Source organism: Lepidochelys kempii, chromosome 28 (assembly GCF_965140285.1).
Source record: "Lepidochelys kempii isolate rLepKem1 chromosome 28, rLepKem1.hap1, whole genome shotgun sequence".
In the NCBI taxonomy this organism is placed as follows: domain Eukaryota; kingdom Metazoa; phylum Chordata; order Testudines; family Cheloniidae; genus Lepidochelys; species Lepidochelys kempii.
Genome location: NC_136407.1, coordinates 613,479 through 636,116, shown reverse-complemented (window position 1 = coordinate 636,116; position 22,638 = coordinate 613,479). Strand labels below are relative to the sequence as shown.

Here is a 22,638-nt window from a genome sequence, read left to right as displayed (position 1 = left end):
TCCGAGAGCTGGGGAGAGAACCCAGGAGTCCTGGCTCGTGTCACGGAGTGTGGGGGAGTCCAGGCCCTGCACCCCTCTTCCTGGGATCCACTGAGACTCTCAGCCAGCCAGTAACACAGAAGGTTTATTGGACAACAGGAACACAGTCCAAAACAGAGCTTGTGGGTACAACCAGGACCCCTCAGTCACGTCCTTCTGGGGGAGCAGGGAGCTTAGACCCCAGCTCTGGGGTTCTCTGTGTTCCTCCACCCAGCCCCAAACTGAACTAAACCCACCCAGCAGGTTCCCTGCTGCAGCCTCTGTTCACATTCCTGGGCAGAGGTGTTACCTCCCCGTCCCCCTCCCGGCTCAGGTGACAGGCTCTCAGGTCTCCCATCCCCAGGGCACATTCCCAGGTCAACACTCCCCCCTCCCTGCTGCCTCACTTCGTCACACCCCGGCCCCGCTCTAACCCACCAGCCCCCACTCCCCTCCCAGAGCCGGGGAGAGAACCCAGGAGTCCTGGCTCCCAGCCCCCTGGCCCTGCTCTAACCCATCAGCCCCCACTCCCCTCCCAGAGCCGGGGGGAGAACCCAGGAGTCCTGGCTCCCAGCCCCCTGGCCCTGCTCTAACCCATCAGCCCCCACTCCCCTCCCAGAGCCGGGGAGAGAACCCAGGAGTCCTGGCTCCCAGCCCCCTGGCCCTGCTCTAACCCACCAGCCCCCACTCCCCGCCAGAGCCGGGGAGAGAACCCAGGAGTCCTGGCTCCCAGCCCCCTGGCCCTGCTCTAACCCACCAGCCCCCACTCCCCTCCCAGAGCCGGGGAGAGAACCCAGGAGTCCTGGCTCCCAGCCCCCTGGCCCTGCTCTAACCCACCAGCCCCCACTCCCCTCCCAGAGCCGGGGAGAGAACCCAGGAGTCCTGGCTCCCAGCCCCCCCTGCTCTCACCCACCAGCCCCCACTCCCCTCCCAGAGCCGGGGAGAGAACCCAGGAGTCCTGGCTCCCAGCCCCCTGGCCCTGCTCTAACCCACCAGCCCCCACTGCCTGCCAGAGCCGGGGAGAGAACCCAGGAGTCCTGGCTCCCAGCCCCCTGGCCCTGCTCTAACCCACCAGCCCCCACTGCCTGCCAGAGCCGGGGAGAGAACCCAGGAGTCCTGGCTCCCAGCCCCCTGGCCCTGCTCTAACCCATCAGCCCCCACTCCCCTCCCAGAGCCGGGGAGAGAACCCAGGAGTCCTGGCTCCCAGCCCCCTGGCCCTGCTCTAACCCACCAGCCCCCACTCCCCGCCAGAGCCGGGGAGAGAACCCAGGAGTCCTGGCTCCCAGCCCCCTGGCCCTGCTCTAATCCACCAGCCCCCACTCCCCTCCCAGAGCCGGGGAGAGAACCCAGGAGTCCTGGCTCCCAGCCCCCTGGCCCTGCTCTAACCCACCAGCCCCCACTGCCCGCCAGAGCCGGGGAGAGAACCCAGGGGATGCACAGGTAGGTTCTGCCCTTGAAATTCTATTTATAGCTGGTGTTTTGTTTGCCGTAACGATAAACGAACTCCAAGGGCATGAGTGTTTGTAACGAAGGCTCTTTGAAGCGCTGATTAACCACTCATCTCCTTAAGGAGGGGAACTCCTTTTTATAAAAGGCAAATTAGTTATATCTTGCGCTGACGTCAATGCAGCGTTATCAGGAACCGAGCGGAGAGGGGGGGCCGTGCGAACAGCCTGTCACGTGGGCACAAGGGGGTCCCGTGCACTGTGGTGTCATGCGCATGCCTGGCCACAAGTCCCACCTGTTCACCTGCAGGCTGCAAGCTGTCACTCACACGCATCCCGCCTGCTCGCACGAGGGCCGAATGCTGTCACTCACACGCATCCGGCCTGCTCGCACGAGGGCCGAATGCTGTCACTCACACGCATCCCGCCTGCTCGCATGAGGGCCGAATGCTGTCACTCACGCGCATCCCGCCTCCTCGCACGCGGGCCGAGTGCTGTCGCTCACACGCATCCGGCCTCCTCGCACGAGGGCCGAATGCTGTCACTCACACGCATCCCGCCTGCTCGCACGCGGGCCGAGTGCTGTCACTCACACGCATCCCGCCTGCTCGCACGCGGGCCGAGTGCTGTCGCTGACGCGCGTCCGGCCTGCTCGCACGCGGGCCGAGTGCTGTCGCTGACGCGCGTCCGGCCTGCTCGCACGCGGGCCGAGTGCTGTCGCTGACGCGCGTCCGGCCTGCTCGCACGCGGGCCGAGTGCTGTCGCTGACGCGCGTCCGGCCTGCTCGCACGCGGGCCGAGTGCTGTCGCTGACGCGCGTCCGGCCTGCTCGCACGCGGGCCGAGTGCTGTCGCTGACGCGCGTCCGGCCTGCTCGCACGCGGGCCGAGTGCTGTCGCTGACGCGCGTCCGGCCTGCTCGCACGCGGGCCGAGTGCTGTCGCTGACGCGCGTCCGGCCTGCTCGCACGCGGGCCGAGTGCTGTCGCTGACGCGCGTCCGGCCTGCTCGCACGCGGGCCGAGTGCTGTCGCTGACGCGCGTCCGGCCTGCTCGCACGCGGGCCGAGTGCTGTCGCTGACGCGCGTCCGGCCTGCTCGCACGCGGGCCGAGTGCTGTCGCTGACGCGCGTCCGGCCTGCTCGCACGCGGGCCGAGTGCTGTCGCTGACGCGCGTCCGGCCTGCTCGCACGCGGGCCGAGTGCTGTCGCTGGCGCGCGTCCGGCCTGCTCGCACGCGGGCCGAGTGCTGTCGCTGGCGCGCGTCCGGCCTGCTCGCACGCGGGCCGAGTGCTGTCGCTGGCGCGCGTCCGGCCTGCTCGCACGCGGGCCGAGTGCTGTCGCTGGCGCGCGTCCGGCCTGCTCGCACGCGGGCCGAGTGCTGTCGCTGGCGCGCGTCCGGCCTGCTCGCACGCGGGCCGAGTGCTGTCGCTGGCGCGCGTCCGGCCTGCTCGCACGCGGGCCGAGTGCTGTCGCTGGCGCGCGTCCGGCCTGCTCGCACGCGGGCCGAGTGCTGTCGCTGGCGCGCGTCCGGCCTGCTCGCACGCGGGCCGAGTGCTGTCGCTGGCGCGCGTCCGGCCTGCTCGCACGCGGGCCGAGTGCTGTCGCTGGCGCGCGTCCGGCCTGCTCGCACGCGGGCCGAGTGCTGTCGCTGGCGCGCGTCCGGCCTGCTCGCACGCGGGCCGAGTGCTGTCGCTGGCGCGCGTCCGGCCTGCTCGCACGCGGGCCGAGTGCTGTCGCTGGCGCGCGTCCGGCCTGCTCGCACGTGGGCTGAGTGCTGTTGCTCACACACCTTCCCCGCACACCCCCATCCTCCGGGGTAGCGAGGCGTTTGGGGAAGTGGGTGGGAGTCGTGCCCCCGTTCACAGGCCGGGCGTCGCAAACCGGGGCAGCTCAGCTTAATTTCTGCAGCGAGGGGAAGACCGGGCCGCTGGCTCGGGCGAAAGACCCGGGGTCAAGTCCCTGCTGCCTGGAGGGAACCTCGACACTGCATATACCCCCCCACCAGCCGTCAGCCCCCCGTCAGCTCTAAACGCAGCAGGGTCGCCGGGCCTCGGGGCCCGGGTGGGACCCTCTCCCCTGATATTCCTGGCCCGGCGCGGGGGGCAGGGTGTGTGGTTGAGGATGCACCAGGAGGTGCCCAGAGGCCACGGGGATGGGGGTGCCTGGAGAAGTTCGGGTGCAGAGCAAGAAATCCCCCCCCACGGCTCGGGGGCCCGGTCCCCCGCTCTTTCACACACCCTCGCCCTGGGTTCCAGCAACTGATTTCCTCCAAATATTTGCCCAGCTATGGAAACAGTGCGTCGCTGGCAGCTCCCTGCCCCACGCTTGGCACCGCCCGGCCTGCAGCCCTGGGCAGGCGGCAGCCCCCACCCAGCCCCCCAGGGCTCTGGGCTGCCAGCTGCCAGGCCCTGCTGGCAGTATGGGGCCCGGGGTGGGGCCCGGGCTCCCTTATCAGCCGGATCGCTGTGGTTTCCAACGCCTGGGGGCCCCTCCTACCTGTTCTCCTCCCTCTATGAAATCCACCAGCCACCCCGAGCGGCACTTCAGCTCCGAGCAGGATCCTGGAGGCCACCCGGGTGCATCCTCCTCTCCAGAGCCTGGCCCCGGCCCCCCCGCCCACGCGGACCCCTGACTGGAGCGGGGGGATGATGCCGGTGGTGCTCTGCCTCTGGGCAGCCCTGGCCCTGGCCTCCACGGGGGGTGAGTACCCAGGGGACCACCTGGGGGAGGGCGAGCTGTGGGGTGGGGGACGCAGGGTGCTACAGCATTGGCTGGCACCCCCCCCATCCACTGCAGCCCCCCATGGCTGCCTGGACACCCTCCGGCCCCCCGTCTCTGGCATCGCAGCCCCCCATGGCACCCTATAGCGCGTGAGTGTGGGGGCATGAATGGAGGAGGGGAGGAGTGGAAGGGGTAGCTGGAGGCAGTGGGGGGGGGAATGGAAGGGTGGGGGGGCACAGGGGGATGGGGGGATGGGAGAAGGAGGGGTTGGGGGATGGAGGAGGGGGGTGGAGGTGGGGGGATGGATGGAGGAGGGGTGTGCAGGGAATGGGGGATGGATGGTTGGAGGTGGGGGGATGTAAGGGTGGATGAAAAAGGGGTTGGGGTGGAGGTGGGGGGATGGATGGAGGAAGGGTGTGGGGGGGTGAAAGGGGGGATGGAGGGGTGTGTGGGAGGGATGGAGGGGTGGATGAAGGAGGGGTAGGGGGTGGGGGTGGATGGAGGAGGGGTGTGGGGGGCACAGGGGGATGGATGGCTGGAGGTGGGGGTGTGGAGGGGTGGATGAAGGAGGGGTTGGGGGGTGGGGGAGGGGTGAGGTGGGGGCAATGGAGGGTGGGGTGGGGGCGATCTGCAGCGCCCCCGGCCCAGACCGGTCCCTGGGCTTCCCAGAGGGGCAGGGCCAGGCCAGCCGGGCCGAGCCAGAGCCACCGGCTTGGCGCTAGTCCTGGGGGTGCTCAGGGGCCGCCCCTCTCCCCGAAGGCCACCCGTGTCCCAGCCCCCAGCTTTTCAGCTCTCCCGGTGTGCCCCGGAGTCACCAGGAAACGTGTCGTGGCAGGAAATCTCCAGGAATGCACCCGACCGCAATTGGCAACATTGGGTCCCCGCCCTTCCCCAGCTGCCTGCTCGGTGCTGGGGGTGCCTTCGGGGAGCTCTGGGCTGGGGGGCGGCTGCAGCCGTGTCTGTTTGGGCCCCCCTTCGCACCACCCCAAGCAATGGTGTGTGCGCCCCCCCCCTGCACTGGTCACAGACGGTGTTAACCCTCGGAACGCTGGGTAGTCAGGCAAAGTGCAGAGGGAAACTGAGGCAGGCATAGAAATGTTACAGAAAATTCCCCCTTCCTTGCATACCCCCCTTCTGGGGCAATGCAGCCGGCTGGGACTGGAGGGGTTAGTGTCCCCCTGGACTGGGCAGGGGTGGGGCTGGGGGCATCGCTCCCCCAGACAGGGCAGTCCCATGGGTCAGGAGTGCAGCGATGCTGGTGCCTTCCCTAGGGGAGGGCAAATGGGGCACCCCACTGCAGGGATGCTGCTGCTAAAGGGCTGTTCTGTAGTTGCCCCCCTGCGCTATGGGGCTGGATCCTGCTCCCCCTTAGCCCCCCCGCACCCGGATCTGTCCTCTCCACCCTTCGGTTCTATGGGGCTGGTCCCTGCTGTCCCAGGGCCCCCCACAACCCAATCCCTCCTCTGCACCCTGTGGTTCTGTGGGGCTGGTCCCTGCTGCCCCACAGCCCCCCCACCCCCCGGATCTGTCCTCCCCACACTGAGGTTCTACGGGGCTGGACCCTGCTGGTGAAGGTCTGTGGCTGTCTGGCCTTGCCCCCTGGCTCTGCGGGGTGGGGAGGAAACGGGGGGGGGGGGGCGGGGAAGGGAGAGAGAGAAGCTACTTTAGATGAAGAGGGTTTCCACAGGAGAAAACCGCACTGGTTTCGTTCCTTGATTCCTGCCCCTGCCCTGAGTAGCCCAGGGTGATACCTGGCTGGCACACCACGGACATGCCCAGCGGGCAACCTTGGGAACCGAAGGGACTTCGGACAGAGCCTCGTCCCTCAGTGTCGGGGGAGTGGGGGCTGATAGATAAGGTACTGGATCAAAAGCCAGGACTCCTGGGTTCTCTCCCTGGCTCTGGGAAGGGAGTGGGGGCTGGTGGGTTAGAGTGGGGGGGGGTGGACTGTCTCCAGGACACCTCACCCGGCTTCCCCCATCCTGGGTCTGACCTCGGAGCCTTCAGCCTCCTCTACCCCTCCAGGCAGTTCCCCCCCAGCGAGTCCGCCCAGGCGGGGTCCTGGGGAAGCCAGAGGGTCCTGCCCCCCAACTCCGCAGTCAGACGGGACTCTCAGCCAGCCAGTAACACAGAAGGTTTATTAGACGACAGGAACAGGGTCTAACACAGAGCTTGTAGGTGCAGAGACCGGGACCCCTCAGCCGGGTCCATTTTGGGGGGACAGTGAGCCAGACAACCACGTCTGCCCTTCACTCCATGTCTCCAGCCAGCCCCAAACTGAAAACTCCCCCCAGCCCCCCCTGCTCTGGGCTTTGTCCCTTTCTTGGGCCAGGAGGTCACCGGATTCCTTTGTTCTCCAACCCTTCAGCTCTCACCTCGCAGGGGGGAAGGGCCCAGGCCATCCGTGGCCAGGAAACAGGGTGTCGGCCATTCTCTGTGTCCAGACCCCTACACACACCTGCCCTCTAGGGCTCAGCAAGGATCATACACCCTTATCCCAATCCCTAGAGACTTAAGAACTGCCTAGGGGAAACTGAGGCACCCCTACAGTATTCAGAGGAAACATTAAGAACAGTCCTGCTTCGTCACACTCTGGGAGGGGAGTGGGGGCTAGTGGGTTAGAGCAGGGGGGCTGGGAGCCAGGACTCCTGGGTTCTCTCCCCAGCTCTGAGAGGGGAATGGGGGCTGGTGGGTTAGAGCGGGAGGGGCTCATGCCGGGGAAAGGAAGCTGTTTGCATAACGGTCCATAATTGTCATTGGACACATAGTCCTACCAGAGCTGGGCATTAACCCCTCGGTTATCAGAAGCACCTGTATTTGCCTTTGTGAAGTGGAAGGTGATCGGTGTGGGCTCAGGGACCCAGGCAAGCAACGGGGCACCTGGAAAGAGGTGCGGAAAGTGCAAATGAGAGAGGGAAATTGGGAGGGGGGGCAGGAGGGGTCTCAAGGTGGGATTTCCAAAGGAACCAACAAAATTTGGTGCCCAGCTCCCAAAGGAATGGCCCTTGGGGTACATAAAAAACAAAGGTCCTGTTGTAAAAACCAGCTTCAAAAGCTAACAGAGGAGATGCAAATATCACACAGAATGTACTTGTTAACAGGCACAGTGACAACCTCAGGAACCAAGGAGAGAACGACTAGTAAATGGATCACAACACACAACAGAACAGAAACATCTGAGGCCATCACCACTCCCAGCACTTCAAACCCAACCTCCACGGCTGAGACCAGCAGCAGGTCCGAGTCCATCTCCTCGCCCAGAGCTTCCAGTACGAGCTCTATGACCGAGAACAGCACTGAGTCCGAGTCCGTCTCTCCGTCCAGCACTTCTAGACCAACCTCTGTGACTCAGACCAGCAGCATCTCCGAGTCCATCTCCTCCCCCAGAGCTTCCAGCCTGACCTCCACGGCGGAGAGCAGAGCCATCTCCGAATCCATCTCCACGCAAAGCACTTCCAGCCCAACCTCTAGGACTGAGACCAGCACCTCTGAGTCCGTCTCCTCGCCCAGTGCTTCCAGCCCCAGCTCTATGGCTGAGAGCAGCACTGTGTCCGAGTCCGTCTCTACGCCCGGAGCTTCCACCTCGACCTTCACAACCAAGATCAGCACCAACTCTGAGCCTGTCTCCATGCTGAGATCTTCCATCCCGACCTCTATGACTGAGAACAGGACCAGGTCCGAGTCCGTCTCCATGCAAAGCGCTTCCAGCCCGACCTCTGTGGCTGAGACCAGCAGCTCCGAGTCTGCCTCCTCGCCCAGAGCTTCCACCTCGATCTCTAGGACTGAGACCAGCACTGTCTCTGAGTCCGTCTCCTCCCCTAGAGCTTCCAGCCTGATCTACACGGCGGAGAGCAGCACCATCTCCGAATCCATCTCCACGCAAAGCACTTCCAGCCCGAGCTCTATGGCCGAGACTAGCACCTCCGAGTCCATCGCTCCGTCCAGCACTTCTAGACCGACCTCTGTGACTCAGACCAGCACTGTCTTTGATTCGGTCTCTACGCCCAGTGCCTCCAGCCTGACCTCCACAGCAGAGAGCAGCACCGGCTTGGAGTCCGTCTCCACGCAAAGCGCTTCCAGCCCGATCTCTGTGACTGAGACCAGCACTGTCTCCGAGTCCGTCTCCATGCCGAGAGCTTCCACCTCGACCTTCACAACCAAGATCAGCACTGGCTCCGAGTCCGTCTCGTCCCCCAGATCTTCCAGTCCGAGCTCTATGGCCGAGACCATCACCTCCGAGTCCATCTCTCCTTCCAGCACTTCTAGAGCGACCTCTGTGACTCAGACCAGCACCATCTCTGAGTCCATCTCCTCACCCAGAGCTTCCAGTCCGACATCCACGACCGAGAGCAGCAGCATCTCTGAGTCCTTCTCTTCCCATGCAGCTTCCAGCCCGAGCGCTACGGCTGAGTCCAGCACCAGGTCTGAGTCCGTCTCCTCCCCTAGAGCTTCCCTCCCGACCTCCATGGCCGAGACCAGCACTGTCTCTGAGTCCGTATCTACGCCCAGTGCTTCCAGCCTGACCTCTATGATCGAGTCCAGCACCATCTCCGAATCTGTCTCCACGCAAAGTGCTTTCAGCCCGACCTCTGTGGCCGAGACCAGCACTGTGTCCGAGTCCGTCTCCTCACCCAGAGCTTCCAGCCTGACCTCCATGGCCGAGACTATCACTCTGTCTGAGTCCGTCTCCATGCCCAGATCTTCCAGCCCAAGCTCTGTGGCCGAGAGCAGCACCGTCTCCGAATCCATCTCCACGCAAAGCGCTTCCAGCCCGACCTCTAGGACTGAGACCAGCCCTGTGTCCATAGCTTCCAGTCCGACTTCCACAGCAGAGACCAGCACCGGCTCCGAGACCGTCTCTATGCCCAGAGTTTCCATCCCAACCACCCCGTATGAGTCCATCTCTCTGTCCAGCTCTTTCAGCCCGACCTCTGTGACTCAGACCAGCACTGTCTCCAAGTCCGTCTCCATGCCCAGATCTTCTAGCCCGAGCTCTACGGCTGAGTCCAGCACCAGGTCCGAGTCCATCTCCTCCCCTAGAGCTTCCCTCCCGACCTCCATGGCCGAGACCAGTGCTGTCTCTGAGTCCGTATCTACTCCCAGTGCTTCCAGCCTGACCTCTATGACCGAGTCCAGCACCATCTCCGAATCTGTCTCCACGCAAAGTGCTTTCAGCCCGACCTCTGTGGCCGAGACCAGCACTGTGTCCGAGTCCGTCTCCTCCCCTAGAGCTTCCAGCCTGACCTCCATGGCGGAGAGCAGCACCGTCTCCAAATCCATCTCCACGCAAAGCGCTTCCAGCCCAACCTCTAGGACTGAGACCAGCACTGTCTCCGAGTCTGTCTCCTCGCCCAGAGCTTCCAGCCCGACCTCCATGGCCGAGACTATCACTCTCTCTGAGTCCGTCTCCATGCCCAGATCTTCCAGCCCAAGCTCTGTGGCCGAGAGGAGCACCGTCTCCGAATCCATCTCAACGCAAAGCGCTTCCACCCCTACTTCTAGGACCGAGATGAGGACTGCCTCTGTGTCCATCTCCTCGGCCAGAGCTTCGAGCCCGAGCTCTATGGCCGAGACCAGCACCTCCAAGTCCACCTCTCCATCCAGCACTTCTAGACCGACCTCTGTGACTCAGACCAGCACTGGCTCCGAGTCCATCTCCTCACCCAGAGCTTCCAGTCCGACATCCACGACCGAGAGCAGCAGCATCTCTGAGTCCTTCTCCTCCCATGCAGCTTCCAGCCCGAGCGCTACGGCTGAGTCCAGCACCAGGTCTGAGTCCGTCTCCTCCCCTAGAGCTTCCATCCCGACCTCCATGGCCGAGACCAGCACTGTCTCCGAGTCCATATCTACACCCAGTGCTTCCAGCCTGACCTCTATGATCGAGTCCAGCACCATCTCCAAATCTGTCTCCAAGCAAAGCGCTTTCAGCCCAACCTCTGTGGCCGAGACCAGCACTGTCTCCGAGTTCGTCTCCATGCCCAGATCTGTCACCCCGACCTCTATGGCTGAGACGAGCACGAGGTCTGAGTCCATCTCCATACAAAGCCCTTCCAGCCCGATCTCTGTGACTGAGACCAGCACTGTCTCAGAGTCCGTCTCCCTGCCGAGAGCTTCCACCTCGACCTTCACAACCAAGATCAGCACTGGCTCCGAGTCCGTCTCGTCCCCCAGATCTTCCAGTCCGAGCTCTATGGCCGAGACCATCACCTCCGAGTCCATCTTTCCTTCCAGCACTTCTAGAGCGACCTCTGTGACTCAGACCAGCACCATCTCTGAGTCCATCTCCTCACCCAGAGCTTCCAGTCCGACATCCACGACCGAGAGCAGCAGCATCTCTGAGTCCTTCTCCTCCCATGCAGCTTCCAACCCGAGCGCTACGGCTGAGTCCAGCACCAGGTCTGAGTCCGTCTCCTCCCCTAGAGCTTCCATCCCGACCTCCATGGCCGAGACCAGCACTGTCTCCGAGTCTGTATCTACACCCAGTGCTTCCAGCCTGACCTCTATGATCGAGTCCAGCACCATCTCCGAATCTGTCTCCAAGCAAAGCGCATTCAGCCCGACCTCCATGGCCGAGACTAGCACTGTCTCCGAGTCCGTCTCCATGCCCAGATCTTCCAGCCCAAGCTCTGTGGCTGAGAGAAGCACCGTCTCCGAATCCATCTCCACGCAAAGCGCTTCCAGCCCAACCTCTAGGACTGAGACCAGCCCTGTGTCCATAGCTTCCAGTCCAACCTCCACAGCAGAGACCAGCACCATCTCTGAATCCATCTCCTCGTCCAGAGCTTCGAGCCCGAGCTCTATGGCCAAGACCAGCACCTCCGAGTCCACCTCTCCATCCAGCACTTCTAGACCGACCTCTGTGACTCAGACCAGCACCGGCTCCGAGTCCGTCTCCTCACCCACAGCTTCCAGTCCAACATCCACGACCGAGAACAGCAGCATCTCCGAGTCCTTCTCCTCCCATGCAGCTTCCAGCCCGAGCGCAACGGCTGTGTCCAGCACCAGGTCCGAGTCCGTCTCCTCCCCTAGAGCTTCCCTCCCGACCTCCACGGTGGAGAGCAGCACCGTCTCCGAATCCATCTCCACGCAAAGCGCTTCTAGCCCAACCTCTAGGACTGAGACCAGCCCTGTGTCTAGAGCTTCCAGTCCGACCTCCACGGCAGAGATCAGCACCGTCTCCGAATCCATCTCCATGCAAAGCACTTCCACCCTGACCTCTAGGACTGAGACTAGCAGTGTCTCCGAGTCTGTCTCCTCGCCCAGAGCTTCCAGCCCGACCTCCATGGCCGAGACTAGCACTGTCTACGAATCCATCTCGACGCAAAGCGCTTCCATCCCGATCTCTAGGACCGAGATAAGCCCCGTGTCCGAGTCCATCTCCTCGCCCAGTGCTTCCAGCCCGACCTCCACAGCCAAGATCAGCACTGTCTCCGCGTCTGTCTCTATGCCCAGAGCTTCCACCCCGACCTCTAAGATCGAGACGAGCACTGCCTCTGTGTCCATCTCCTCGCCCAGAGCTTCCAGCCCGAGCTCTATGGCCAAGACCAGCACCAGGTCTGAGTCTGTCTCCTCCCCTAGAGCTTCCAGCCCAACCTCCATGGCTGAGACCAGCACTGTCTCCGAGTTCGTCTCCATGGCCAGATCTTTCACCTCGACTTCTATGGCTGAGACGAGCACCAGGTCCGAGTCCATCTCCATACAAAGCCCTTCCAGCCCGATCTCTGTGGCTGAGACCAGCACTGTCTCAGAGTCCGTCTTCCTGCCGAGAGCTTCCACCTCGACCTTCACAACCAAGATCAGCACTGGCTCCGAGTCCGTCTCCTCCCCTAGAGCTTCCAGCCCGACCTCCATGGCCGAGACCAGCACTGTCTCCGAGTCTGTCTCCATACAAAGCGCTTCCAGCCCGACCTCTGTGGCTGAGACCATCACCTCTGAGTCCATCTCTCCTTCCAGCACTTCTAGAGCGACCTCTGTGACTCAGACCAGCACCGGCTCCGAGTCCATCTCCTCACCCAGAGCTTCCAGTCCGACATCCACGACCGAGAGCAGTAGTAGCATCTCCGAGTCCTTCTCATCCCATGCAGCTTCCAGCCCGAGCGCTACGGCTGAGTCCAGCACCAGGTCCGAGTCCGTCTCCTCCCCTAGAGCTTCCATCCCGACCTCCATGGCCGAGACCAGCACTGTCTCCGAGTCCGTATCTACGCCCAGTGCTTCCAGCCTGAGCTCTATGACCGAGTCCAGCACCATCTCCGAATCCATCTCCACGCAAAGCGCTTCCAGCCCGACCTCTAGGACTGAGACCAGCCCTGTGTCCATAGCTTCCAGTCCGACCTCCACAGCAGAGACCAGCACCGGCTCCGAGACCGTCTCTATGCCCAGAGCTTCCATCCCAACCACCCCGTATGAGTCCATCTCTCTGTTCAGCTCTTCCAGCCCGACCTCTGTGACTCAGACCAGCACCGTCTCTGAATCCATCTCAACGCAAAGCGCTTCCACCCCGACCTCTAGGACCGAGACGAGCACTGCCTCTGTGTCCATCTCCTCGCCCAGAGCTTCCAGCCTGAGCTCTATGGCCGAGACCAGCACCTCCGAGTCCACCTCTCCATCCAGCACTTCTAGACCGACCTCTGTGACTCAGACCAGCACTGTCTCCAAGTCCGTATCTACGCCCAGTGCTTCCAGCCTGACCTCTATGGCCGAGAGCAGCACCATCTCCGAATCCGTCTCCACGCAAAGCACTTCCACCCTGACCTCTAGGACTGAGACTAGCAGTGTCTCCGAGTCTGTCTCCTCCCCTAGAGCTTCCAGCCCGACCTCCATGGCTGAGACCAGCACTGTCTCCGAGTTCGTCTCCATGGCCAGATCTTTCACCCCGACTTCTATGGCTGAGACGAGCACCAGGTCCGAGTCCATCTCCATACAAAGCCCTTCCAACCCGACCTCTGTGGCTGAGACCAGCACCTCCGAGTCCACCTCTCCATCCAGCACTTCTAGACCGACCTCTGTGACTCAGACCAGCACTGTCTCCAAGTCCGTCTCCATGCCCAGATCTTCTAGCCTGAGCTCTATGGCCGAGACCAGCACCAGGTCCGAGTCCGTCTCCTCCCCTAGAGCTTCCCTCCCGACCTCCATGGCCGAGACCAGCACTGTCTCTGAGTCCGTATCTACGCCCAGTGTTTCCAGCCTGACCTCTATGACCGAGTCCAGCACCATCTCCGAATCTGTCTCCACGCAAAGCGCTTTCAGCCCAACCTCTGTGGCCGAGACCAGCACTGTGTCCGAGTCCGTCTCCTCCCCTAGAGCTTCCAGCCTGACCTCCACGGCAGGGAGCAGCACCGTCTCCAAATCCATCTCCACGCAAAGCGCTTCCAGCCCAACCTCTAGGACTGAGACCAGCCCTGTGTCCAGAGCTTCCAGTCCAACTTCCACAGCAGAGACCAGCACCGGCTCTGAGACCGTCTCTATGCCCAGAGCTTCCATCCCAACCACTACGTTCGAGTCCATCTCTCTGTTCAGCTCTTCCAGCCCAACCTCTGTGACTCAGACCAGCACCATCTTCGAGTTGGTCTCTATGCCCAGTGCTTCCAGCCCGACCTCCACAGCCGAGATCAGCACTGTCTCGGAGTCTATCTCTATGCCCAGAGCTTCCACCCTGACCTCTAGGACCGAGTCCATCACCGTCTCCAAATTCATCTCCACGCAAAGTGCTTCCACCTCGATCTCTGGGACCGAGACCAGCACTGCCTCTGTGTCCATCTCCTCGCCCAGAGCTTCCAGCCTGACCTCTATGACCGAGTCCAGCACCGTTTCCGAATCTGTCTCCACGCAAAGTGCTTTCAGCCCGACCTCTGTGGCCGAGACCAGCACTGTGTCCGAGTCCGTCTCCTCCCCTAGAGCTTCCAGTCCGACCTCCATGGCAGAGAGCAGCACCGTCTCTGAATCCGTCTCCACGCAAAGCACTTCCACCCTGACCTCTAGGACTGAGACTAGCAGTGTCTCCGAGTCTGTCTCCTCACCCAGAGCTTCCAGCCCGACCTCCATGGCCGAGACTATCACTCTCTCTGAGTCCGTCTCCCTGCCCAGATCTTCCAGCCCAAACTCTGTGGCCGGGAGCAGCACTGTCTCCGAATCCATGTCCACGCAAAGCGCTTCCAGCCCGACCTCTAGGACTGAGACCAGCCCTGTGTCCATAGCTTCCAGTCCGACCTCCACAGCAGAGACCAGCACCGGCTCCGAGACCGTCTCTATGCCCAGAGCTTCCATCCCAACCACCCCATATGAGTCCATCTCTCTGTCCAGCTCTTTCAGCCCGACCTCTGTGACTCAGACCAGCACCATCTCTGAATCCATCTCAACGCAAAGCGCTTCCACCCCGACCACTAGGACCGAGACGAGCACTGCCTCTGTGTCCATCTCCTCGCCCAGAGCTTCCAGCCCGAGCTCTATGGCCGAGACCAGCACCTCCGAGTCCACCTCTCCATCCAGCACTTCTAGACCGACCTCTGTGACTCAGACCAGCACCATCTCTGAGTCCATCTCCTCACCCAGAGCTTCCAGTCCGACATCCACAACCGAGAGCAGCAGCATCTCTGAGTCCTTCTCTTCCCATGCAGCTTCCAGCCCGAGCGCTACGGCTGAGTCCAGCACCAGGTTCGAGTCCGTCTCCTCCCCTAGAGCTTCCCTCCCGACCTCCACGGTGGAGAGCAGCACCGTCTCCGACTCCATCTCCACGCAAAGCGCTTCTAGCCCAACCTCTAGGACTGAGATTAGCAGTGTCTCCGAGTCTGTCTCCTCGCCCAGAGCTTCCAGCCCGACCTCCATGGCCGAGACTAGCACTCTCTACGAATCCATCTCGACGCAAAGCGCTTCCACCCCGATCTCTAGGAACGAGATAAGCCCTTTCTCCGAGTCCGTCTCCCTGCCCAGATCTTCCAGCCCAAGCTCTGTGGCCAAGAGGAGCACCATCTCCGAATCCATCTCCACGCAAAGTGCTTCCAGCCCGACCTCTAGGACTGAGACCAGCCCTGTGTCCATAGCTTCCAGTCCGACTTCCACAGCAGAGACCAGCACCGGCTCCGAGACCGTCTCTATGCCCAGAGCTTCCATCCCAACCACCCCGTATGAGTCCATCTCTCTATTCAGCTCTTTCAGCCCGACCTCTGTGACTCAGACCAGCACCGTCTCTGAATCCATCTCCTTGCCCAGAGCTTCCAGCCCGAGCTCTATGGCCAAGACCAGCACCTCCGAGTCCACCTCTCCATCCAGCACTTCTAGACCGACCTCTGTGACTCAGACCAGCACTGTCTCCAAGTCCGTCTCCATGCCCAGATCTTCTAGCCTGAGCTCTACGGCTGAGTCCAGCACCATCTCTGAATCTGTCTCCACGCAAAGTGCTTTCAGCGCGACCTCTGTGGCCGAGACCAGCACTGTGTCCGAGTCCGTCTCCTCCCCTAGAGCTTCCAGCCTGACCTCCACGGCGGAGAGCAGCACCGTCTCCGAATCCGTCTCCACGCAAAGAGCTTCCAGCCCGACCTCTAGGACTGAGACCAGCCCTGTGTCCATAGCTACCAGTCCGACCTCCACAGCAGAGACCAGCACCGGCTCCGAGACCGTCTCTATGCCCAGAGCTTCCACCCCGACCTCTAGGACCGAGTCCATCACTGTCTCCAAATTCATCTCCACACAAAGTGCTTCCACCTCGATCTCTGGGACCGAGACCAGCACTGCCTCTGTGTCCATCTCCTCACCCAGAGGTTCCAGCCTGAGCTCTATGACCGAGTCCAGCACCATCTCCCAATCTGTCTCCACGCAAAGCACTTCCACCCTGACCTCTAGGACTGAGGCTAGCAGTGTCTCCGAGTCTGTCTCCTCACCCAGAGCTTCCAGCCTTACCTCCATGGCCGAGACTATCACTCTGTCTGAGTCCGTCTCCCTGCCCAGATCTTCCAGCCCAAGCTCTGTGGCCGAGAGCAGCACCGTCTCCGAATCCATCTCCACGCAAAGCGCTTCCAGCCCGACCTCTAGGACTGAGACCAGCCCTGTGTCCATAGCTTCCAGTCCGACCTCCACAGCAGAGACCAGCACCGGCTCCGAGACCGTCTCTATGCCCAGAGCTTCCATCCCAACCACCCCGTATGAGTCCATCTCTCTATTCAGCTCTTTCAGCCCGACCTCTGTGACTCAGACCAGCACCGTCTCTGAATCCATCTCCTCGCCCAGAGCTTCCAGCCCGAGCTCTATGGCCAAGACCAGCACCTCTGAGTCCACCTCTCCATCCAGCACTTCTAGACCGACCTCTGTGACTCAGACCAGCACCGGCTCCGAGTCCATCTCCTCACCCAGAGCTTCCAGTCCGATATCCACGACCGAGAGCAGCACCATCTCCGAATCCATCTCCATGCAAAGCACTTCCACCCTGATCTCTAGGACTGAGACTAGCAGTGTCTCCGAGTCTGTCTCCTCGCCCAGAGCTTCCAGCCCGACCTCCACAGCCAAGATCAGCACTGTCTCCGCGTCTGTCTCTATGCCCAGAGCTTCCACCCCGACCTCTAGGACCGAGTCCATCACTGTCTCCAAATTCATCTCCACGGAAAGTGCTTCCACCTCGATCTCTGGGACCGAGACCAGCACCAACTCCGAATCCATCTCCACGCATAGTGCTTCCATCCTCACCTCTGGGACCAAGACCAGCACTGCCTCTGTGTCCATCTCGACGCAAAGCGCTTCCACCCCGACCTCTATGACCAAGACCAGCACCTCCGAGTCCACGTCTCCATCCAGCACTTCTAGACCGACCTCTGTGACTCAGACCAGCACCGGCTCTGAGTCCGTCTCTTTGCCCAGAGCTTTCAGCCCGACCTCCACGGCCGAGAGCAGCACCATCTCCAAATCCGTCTCCACGGAAAGCGCTTCCACCCTGACCTCTAGGACCGAGACCAGCACTTCCTCTGTGTCCGTCTCCTCGCCCAGTACTTCAAGCCTGACCTCTGTGGCTGAGACCAGCACCTTCGAGTCCATCTCTCCATCCAGCACTTCTAGACCGACCTCTGTGACTCAGACCCGCACCGGCTCCGAGTCCGTCTCTACCCCCAGAGCTTCCAGCCTGACCTACATGGCCAAGTCCAGCACTGTCTCCAAGTCCGTCTCCACCCCCATATCTTCCAGCCCAACCTCTGTGACCGAGACCAGCACCAACTCCAAGTCCATCTCCACAGCCAGAGTTTCCAGCCCGACCTTCACAAGCAAGATCAGCACCAGCTCCGAGTCTGTCTCCTCTCCCAGAGATTCCAGCCCGACCTCCACGGACGAGAGCAGCACTGTCCCTGAGTCCATCTCTACGCCCAGTTTTTCCAGCCCAACCTCTGTGGCCGAGACCAGCACCAACTCTGAGTCCGTCTCCACACCTAGAGCTTCCAGCCTGACTTCCATGGCTCACTCAACAACAGTCTCCGAGTCCGTCTCCATGCCAGGTGTTTCCAGCCCAATCTCCATGGCCAAGTCCAGCACTGTCTCCAAGCCCGTCTCCTCACCCAGCGCTTCCATCCCGACCACTACGGCTGAGTCCAGCACTGTCCCCCAATCCATCTCCACGCCCAGAGCTTCCACCCTGACTTCCACTGTAGAAGCCAGGACAGTGTCTGAGTCCTTCTCCACTCCCAGTGCTTCTAGTCTGACCTCCACGGCTGAGACCAGAACCATCTCCAAGTCCATCTCTACACCCAGTGCTTCCAGCTCGACCTCCATGGCTGGGTCAAGCACCGTCTCCGAGCCCGTTTCCATGCCCAGTGCTTCGATCCTGTCCTTGACATCCAAGTCCAGCACCGTCTCGGAGTTAGTCTCCACACCCAGGGTTTCCAGCCTGACCCTCACATCTGAGTCCAGCACCCTCTCTGAGTCTGTCTCCATACCCAGCATTTCAAACCTGAGTTCCACGGCTGATGCGAGCACAATCACACAGCCAACAGTCTCTGAATTCACCACCAATGAGACAACCGTGACATTGGTTCCTCCCCATCCAAGTGGCACTGAATTCACAAGGACAGAGACTACCATGGCAAACACTCCTTCTCTTCCAATGACAGAGACATCCACACACAATGTGATAACACCTTCTTCAGGGCATACCACAATGGAAACAATCAACAGTGAGACAACCTCAGCAACATCCTCTTCACCGACAATGGTGCCCAGCTCTTCCACCCAGAGCACCTTCCTGACTTCTGTCTCTCCCACAACCCTCTCTGAAAGCACAGCCAAGGAAACGACTCTGGCAACAATGGTTTCTGCTCCAGTTTCAGCAGAATTCACGAATAGTTATACAACATTGTCAACAACACCCTCTGCGTCTGCTACATCTGAGATATCCACCAGCGAGGCAGCGGCGACAACAGCTACTCACACTGCAGTTGTATCAACATCTTCTTCTGAGAGTGCCATCACGACAAGCATGTCACACACAACAGTTCCTGAATTCATTACCAGTGCCGCACCCCCAAGGACAACTGCTCCACATCTGACTTTAACAGAATTCACAGGCCGTGAGACTACCATGGCAACTAGGTTTCCTGTAGAAACGGCTTCAAAATCTGAGACCACGATATCAACAACTCTCTCTGTACCTGTTACACCTGAAATCTCCACCCTTGAGACAAACTCTACAATGGCCACCTCCCAACCAGCTCTGACCACCCCTTCCTCTCAGAGCCCTTCAGTGACGTTTCCCTCCCACTCAGCTGTGTCTGAGTTCACCAGAAAGGAGACAACTTTGGCAACAAGCATTGTAAAGACAACTGGGCGCTATTCAACCATGTCTGAAGTCCCCACTAATGAAACCACACTCACAACAAGTCTTTCCGGGACAACGGTTCCTGAAGTCACAAGGTCTTCCACACTCTCTGTGGCAGCTACAGCAGAAAGCTCCACCCGTGAGACAAACTTGACAACAGTCACATCCCAGCCAACTGTCGTGACATCTTCCACGGAGAGTAGGACAATGGCATCTGTGTCCCATACAACCCTACCCGAATTCAGCACCAATGAGAGAACCAAGGCAACTAGTCCTTCCACTCTTATGACTGAATTCCCAAAGAATGAGACCACCGTAACCTCAACTCCCTATGTCCCAGCAACAGGACTCACTCACAACCAAACGACACTGGCAACCACTCTTTCTGCGCCTGCCAGAAGTGAAATCTCCACCAGTGAGACAAGCTTGACAACAGCCACCTCTCAGCCCATTGTGCCAACATCTTCCATCGAGAGTAGCACCATGACATCTGTGTCCCATACAACCGTACCTGAATTCACCAGCAAGAAGACAACCGTGACGTCGGCCCCTCTCCATCCAACTCCGACTGAATTCACAAGTACTGAGAGTAGAGGAGTAACAACTCTTTCTGTCCCTAACACAGAGGAATTCAGCAGCCGACAGACAACTATGACGACAGTCTCTCCTCAGCCGCCTGTGACCACATCTTCCACTGAGTCTACCGTAAAGACAAAAGAATCCTATCCAACCATATCTTCATCCACCACCAGCGAGACCACCCTGGCAACAACACTTTCCTACTCAAGTCCTCCGGCATCCACCCACCATGAGACACTGCCAACGACAACCCGTTTTGTTCCAAGCCCAACCAAATCCACCAGCCACGAGGAAACGTTGGCCACGACTGTTTCTTCGCCTACCAGCACAGGGTCCATCTCCAGCATCTCTCGCACAATGATGACGTCCGAGCCAGGAACAAGTCAAGTGTCTTCTACAAGGTCCATGGCGCCTCCTCTTTCCGTCTCGACAGGTTCTTCGGTTCCCACGAGGAAACCCGGCACCGTGACCAGCCTTGTGACTCAGACGCAGTCTAGCAGCACAAGCACTTCCGTGACTGTGCCAACCAAAATCCCAGGGACCAGCAGCCACCCCACAAACCCCACTGGCACCACAACCACTGCGGGTGAGTTGTGGGTTTCTATGGGGAGCAGGGTTCCGCGAGGAAGGTAGGGGCGGCAGACTGGGAACCGTAGACTCTATTCCTGGCTCAGCCACTGACCAGCACCGTGGGGTCCCTGATTTCAGTCGGGGCAGGTGCAGTGCCCAGCACGATGGGGTCCTCCTTACGGTTTGGGGCATGCAGGGGCTATTGTCACACATAAAAATCACATCATCCACATCAGTGGCTAACTGGGATGTGAAGTTAATTCCTGGCTAGAAACTTGTGGCAAACCATTACCATTTCCCACGCTCACCCCAGAGGTGGCCGCATCTCAGTGCCGGGCGAGGGGTCCCTTTCAGGTGTATGTCCTCATTCAGTCCCATTTCTCTCTTTGCTCCCCTGAAGCTCCCGCCACCACGCTGGAGCCCCTGAGGTGCCAGAATGGAGGGACGCCCCTTGCGAACAAGTGTCTCTGCCTTTCGGGATTTACAGGGGAGCGGTGCGAAACGGTGATGAACAACATCAACATCGGTGAGTGGCTCTGGCCTCCCCCATCGCTCTGAGGGTCCCTGTTGGACTGCCAGTCCCTGAGCCTTTTGGGGACTGTGACAAAGCTCTGTCCTTGCCTCCATGGGTGCTGCATTTCCTGGCGGATTTCGCTAGTCTCAGAGGCTCACTGTGACCCTCCACGTAACCCTTCTTTCTCTCGAGACAAGGGTCACAGTCTACTGAGCCATTTTCATCATAAGCCAGCAAGGAAGGTGAGGAGAAGTTTCCTTCCTTGCACAGTCTCTGTCGTCTCCCAGTCTCAGTGATCAATCAGGTGGCAAAGGTGTGGGGGACAGCCCAGGCCCATCCTCTACTCCGGGCTCCAGCCCAGGGACCCTAATAGTATCAGCTATGGCAGCTGACCTTTTAGAAACATGGCATGTAGAATTCCCTGGGCTACTTCCCCCACAGCAGCCCTCACTTCCTCAAGCTCCACTTCACCCTTCCCTCATGGGCTCCTTCCTTGTGCCTGATATGGTGTGTACTACGCAGCCTCTCCAACAGCACAACTTCCTCCCACAGCACCTGACATGCGCACCCACCTGACTAACTGGGAGGCTTTTAACTAATTTCAGCCAGCCCCTGATTGGCTTCAGGTGTCCCAATCAACCTAGCCTTCTCCCTGCCTTCTGGAAAGTTCTTAATTGGCCCCAGGTGTCTTAATTGACCTGGAGCAGCTTTACTTTACCAGGCGACCCTGGTGGCTTTACCGGGGTGTTTGTTCCTGCGACCCGTGACTGACACTCGCCTTTTTTGCAAGAGCATCGCACAAGCAAATGTGAGATGGGTACAAAAAAAGGCTAATATCAACCCAGGGTGTGTGAATGGGGGAGGGGGTCGTCCTGCTCTGTTGGCGCCGGTAAGCCCCCTGCCATGGGTCTGTGGCGACCTCTGGGCACATTAGGGGAGCTGGGGGCAAACGGGCGAGTGGCCATGCAGAGGACGATCCGAGGGCTAGAAACCCGACCTAGGGGGCAAGGTTGAACCCGGGTGTGGTCAGCGTAGAGGACGGTGGGGACTTGAGCCCGGCCTGCAGGTCGGAGAAGGGCTGGTCTGATGGGACAGGGTCAGTTGTACTCCGGGGCCCCCGAAGGCAGGAGAAGGAGCAAGGGGCTTAATCCGGAGCAAGGCCGAGCTCAGTTGGGTTTTAGGAAACGCTTCCTGGCTCTCAGGGTAGCTCGGCTCCAGAACAGGTGCCACGGGCGGGTCCCATCTCTGGAGGCTTCTCAGAGCAGGTTGGACAAACACCCGTCAGGACTGGGCTGGGGTTACTGGTCCTGGCTCAGCATGAGGATCTGGACTCAGGCTCCCTTCCAGCCCATCCGTTCCTGGATTCTCCAATGATGGAGCAACTTTAGAGGCTTAGAACAGGAGCCAAACTCAGTTGGCTCTTTAATTACCCCCGCCCCGATCTCGTGGTGTTTAAACCCAGCCTGGCGAGCCCCCGCTCGTCCTCCCTGGCTCGTGAGCGCTCGGGGCTGCCAAAGCTGCACTTTGTTTCCCATGTGTAGATGTGGTGAAGGCGGAGATCAATGTCACCGTGGTGGTGACGAACATGAACTTCTCCGAAAGCATGGAGGATCCAAGGTCCACAGCGTTCAAAGAGTTTGTGGAAATCTTCCGTACCCGGGTGAGGGAGACCGGACTCAGGAGGGCTGGGGAGAACGCGCGGAGCTGTGGGTGAACGGGGAACTGCTGTAGTGGGGGCAGAGCTGGGGTCTCGCACGCCGGTGAGGGGTTAGATTGCAGGGTCTGTGGAGGCAGTGCCCCATTGCAGAGAGCCGCGGTGTCTCCTAGGGGCAGGGGTCCTGATGCAATGAATTATGGGAAGTTTGGGGCTTTGGCAGGTGGGGGATGGTCCCTGGGGCTCGGTTGAGCCGTGGAAGGTCCAAGGCAGTCTGGAGGAAGGAGCATCCCACTGGTTTGGGGGAGCAGGGTCTCTGCTGGGTGGGGGACAGCTGCAGCAGCAGCAGGGCAGAT

At 60.7% G+C, this 22,638-nt stretch overlaps 2 protein-coding genes across 2 annotated transcripts in view; both read left to right on the top strand.

The window, feature by feature from the left end:
* LOC144929924 (uncharacterized) overlaps window positions 1-13,427 on the top strand; it is a gene marked incomplete at its 3' end in the record, with an annotated part of 47,205 nt that extends 33,778 nt beyond the window's left edge. Inside the window, exon 2 of the mRNA XM_078850798.1 lies at window positions 7,282-13,427. Coding sequence (XP_078706924.1) covers window positions 7,282-13,427 — 6,146 coding nt within the window. The remainder of the gene's footprint in view (window positions 1-7,281) is intronic.
* Window positions 13,428-13,433: 6 nt separating this feature from the next.
* The window catches only part of LOC144929923 (uncharacterized), a 36,552-nt gene continuing 27,347 nt past the window's right edge, over window positions 13,434-22,638 (top strand). The window contains exons 1-3 of the mRNA XM_078850797.1: window positions 13,434-20,130; window positions 20,515-20,640; window positions 22,170-22,288. Coding sequence (XP_078706923.1) covers window positions 13,644-20,130; window positions 20,515-20,640; window positions 22,170-22,288 — 6,732 coding nt within the window. The 5' untranslated portion in view covers window positions 13,434-13,643. The remainder of the gene's footprint in view (window positions 20,131-20,514; window positions 20,641-22,169; window positions 22,289-22,638) is intronic.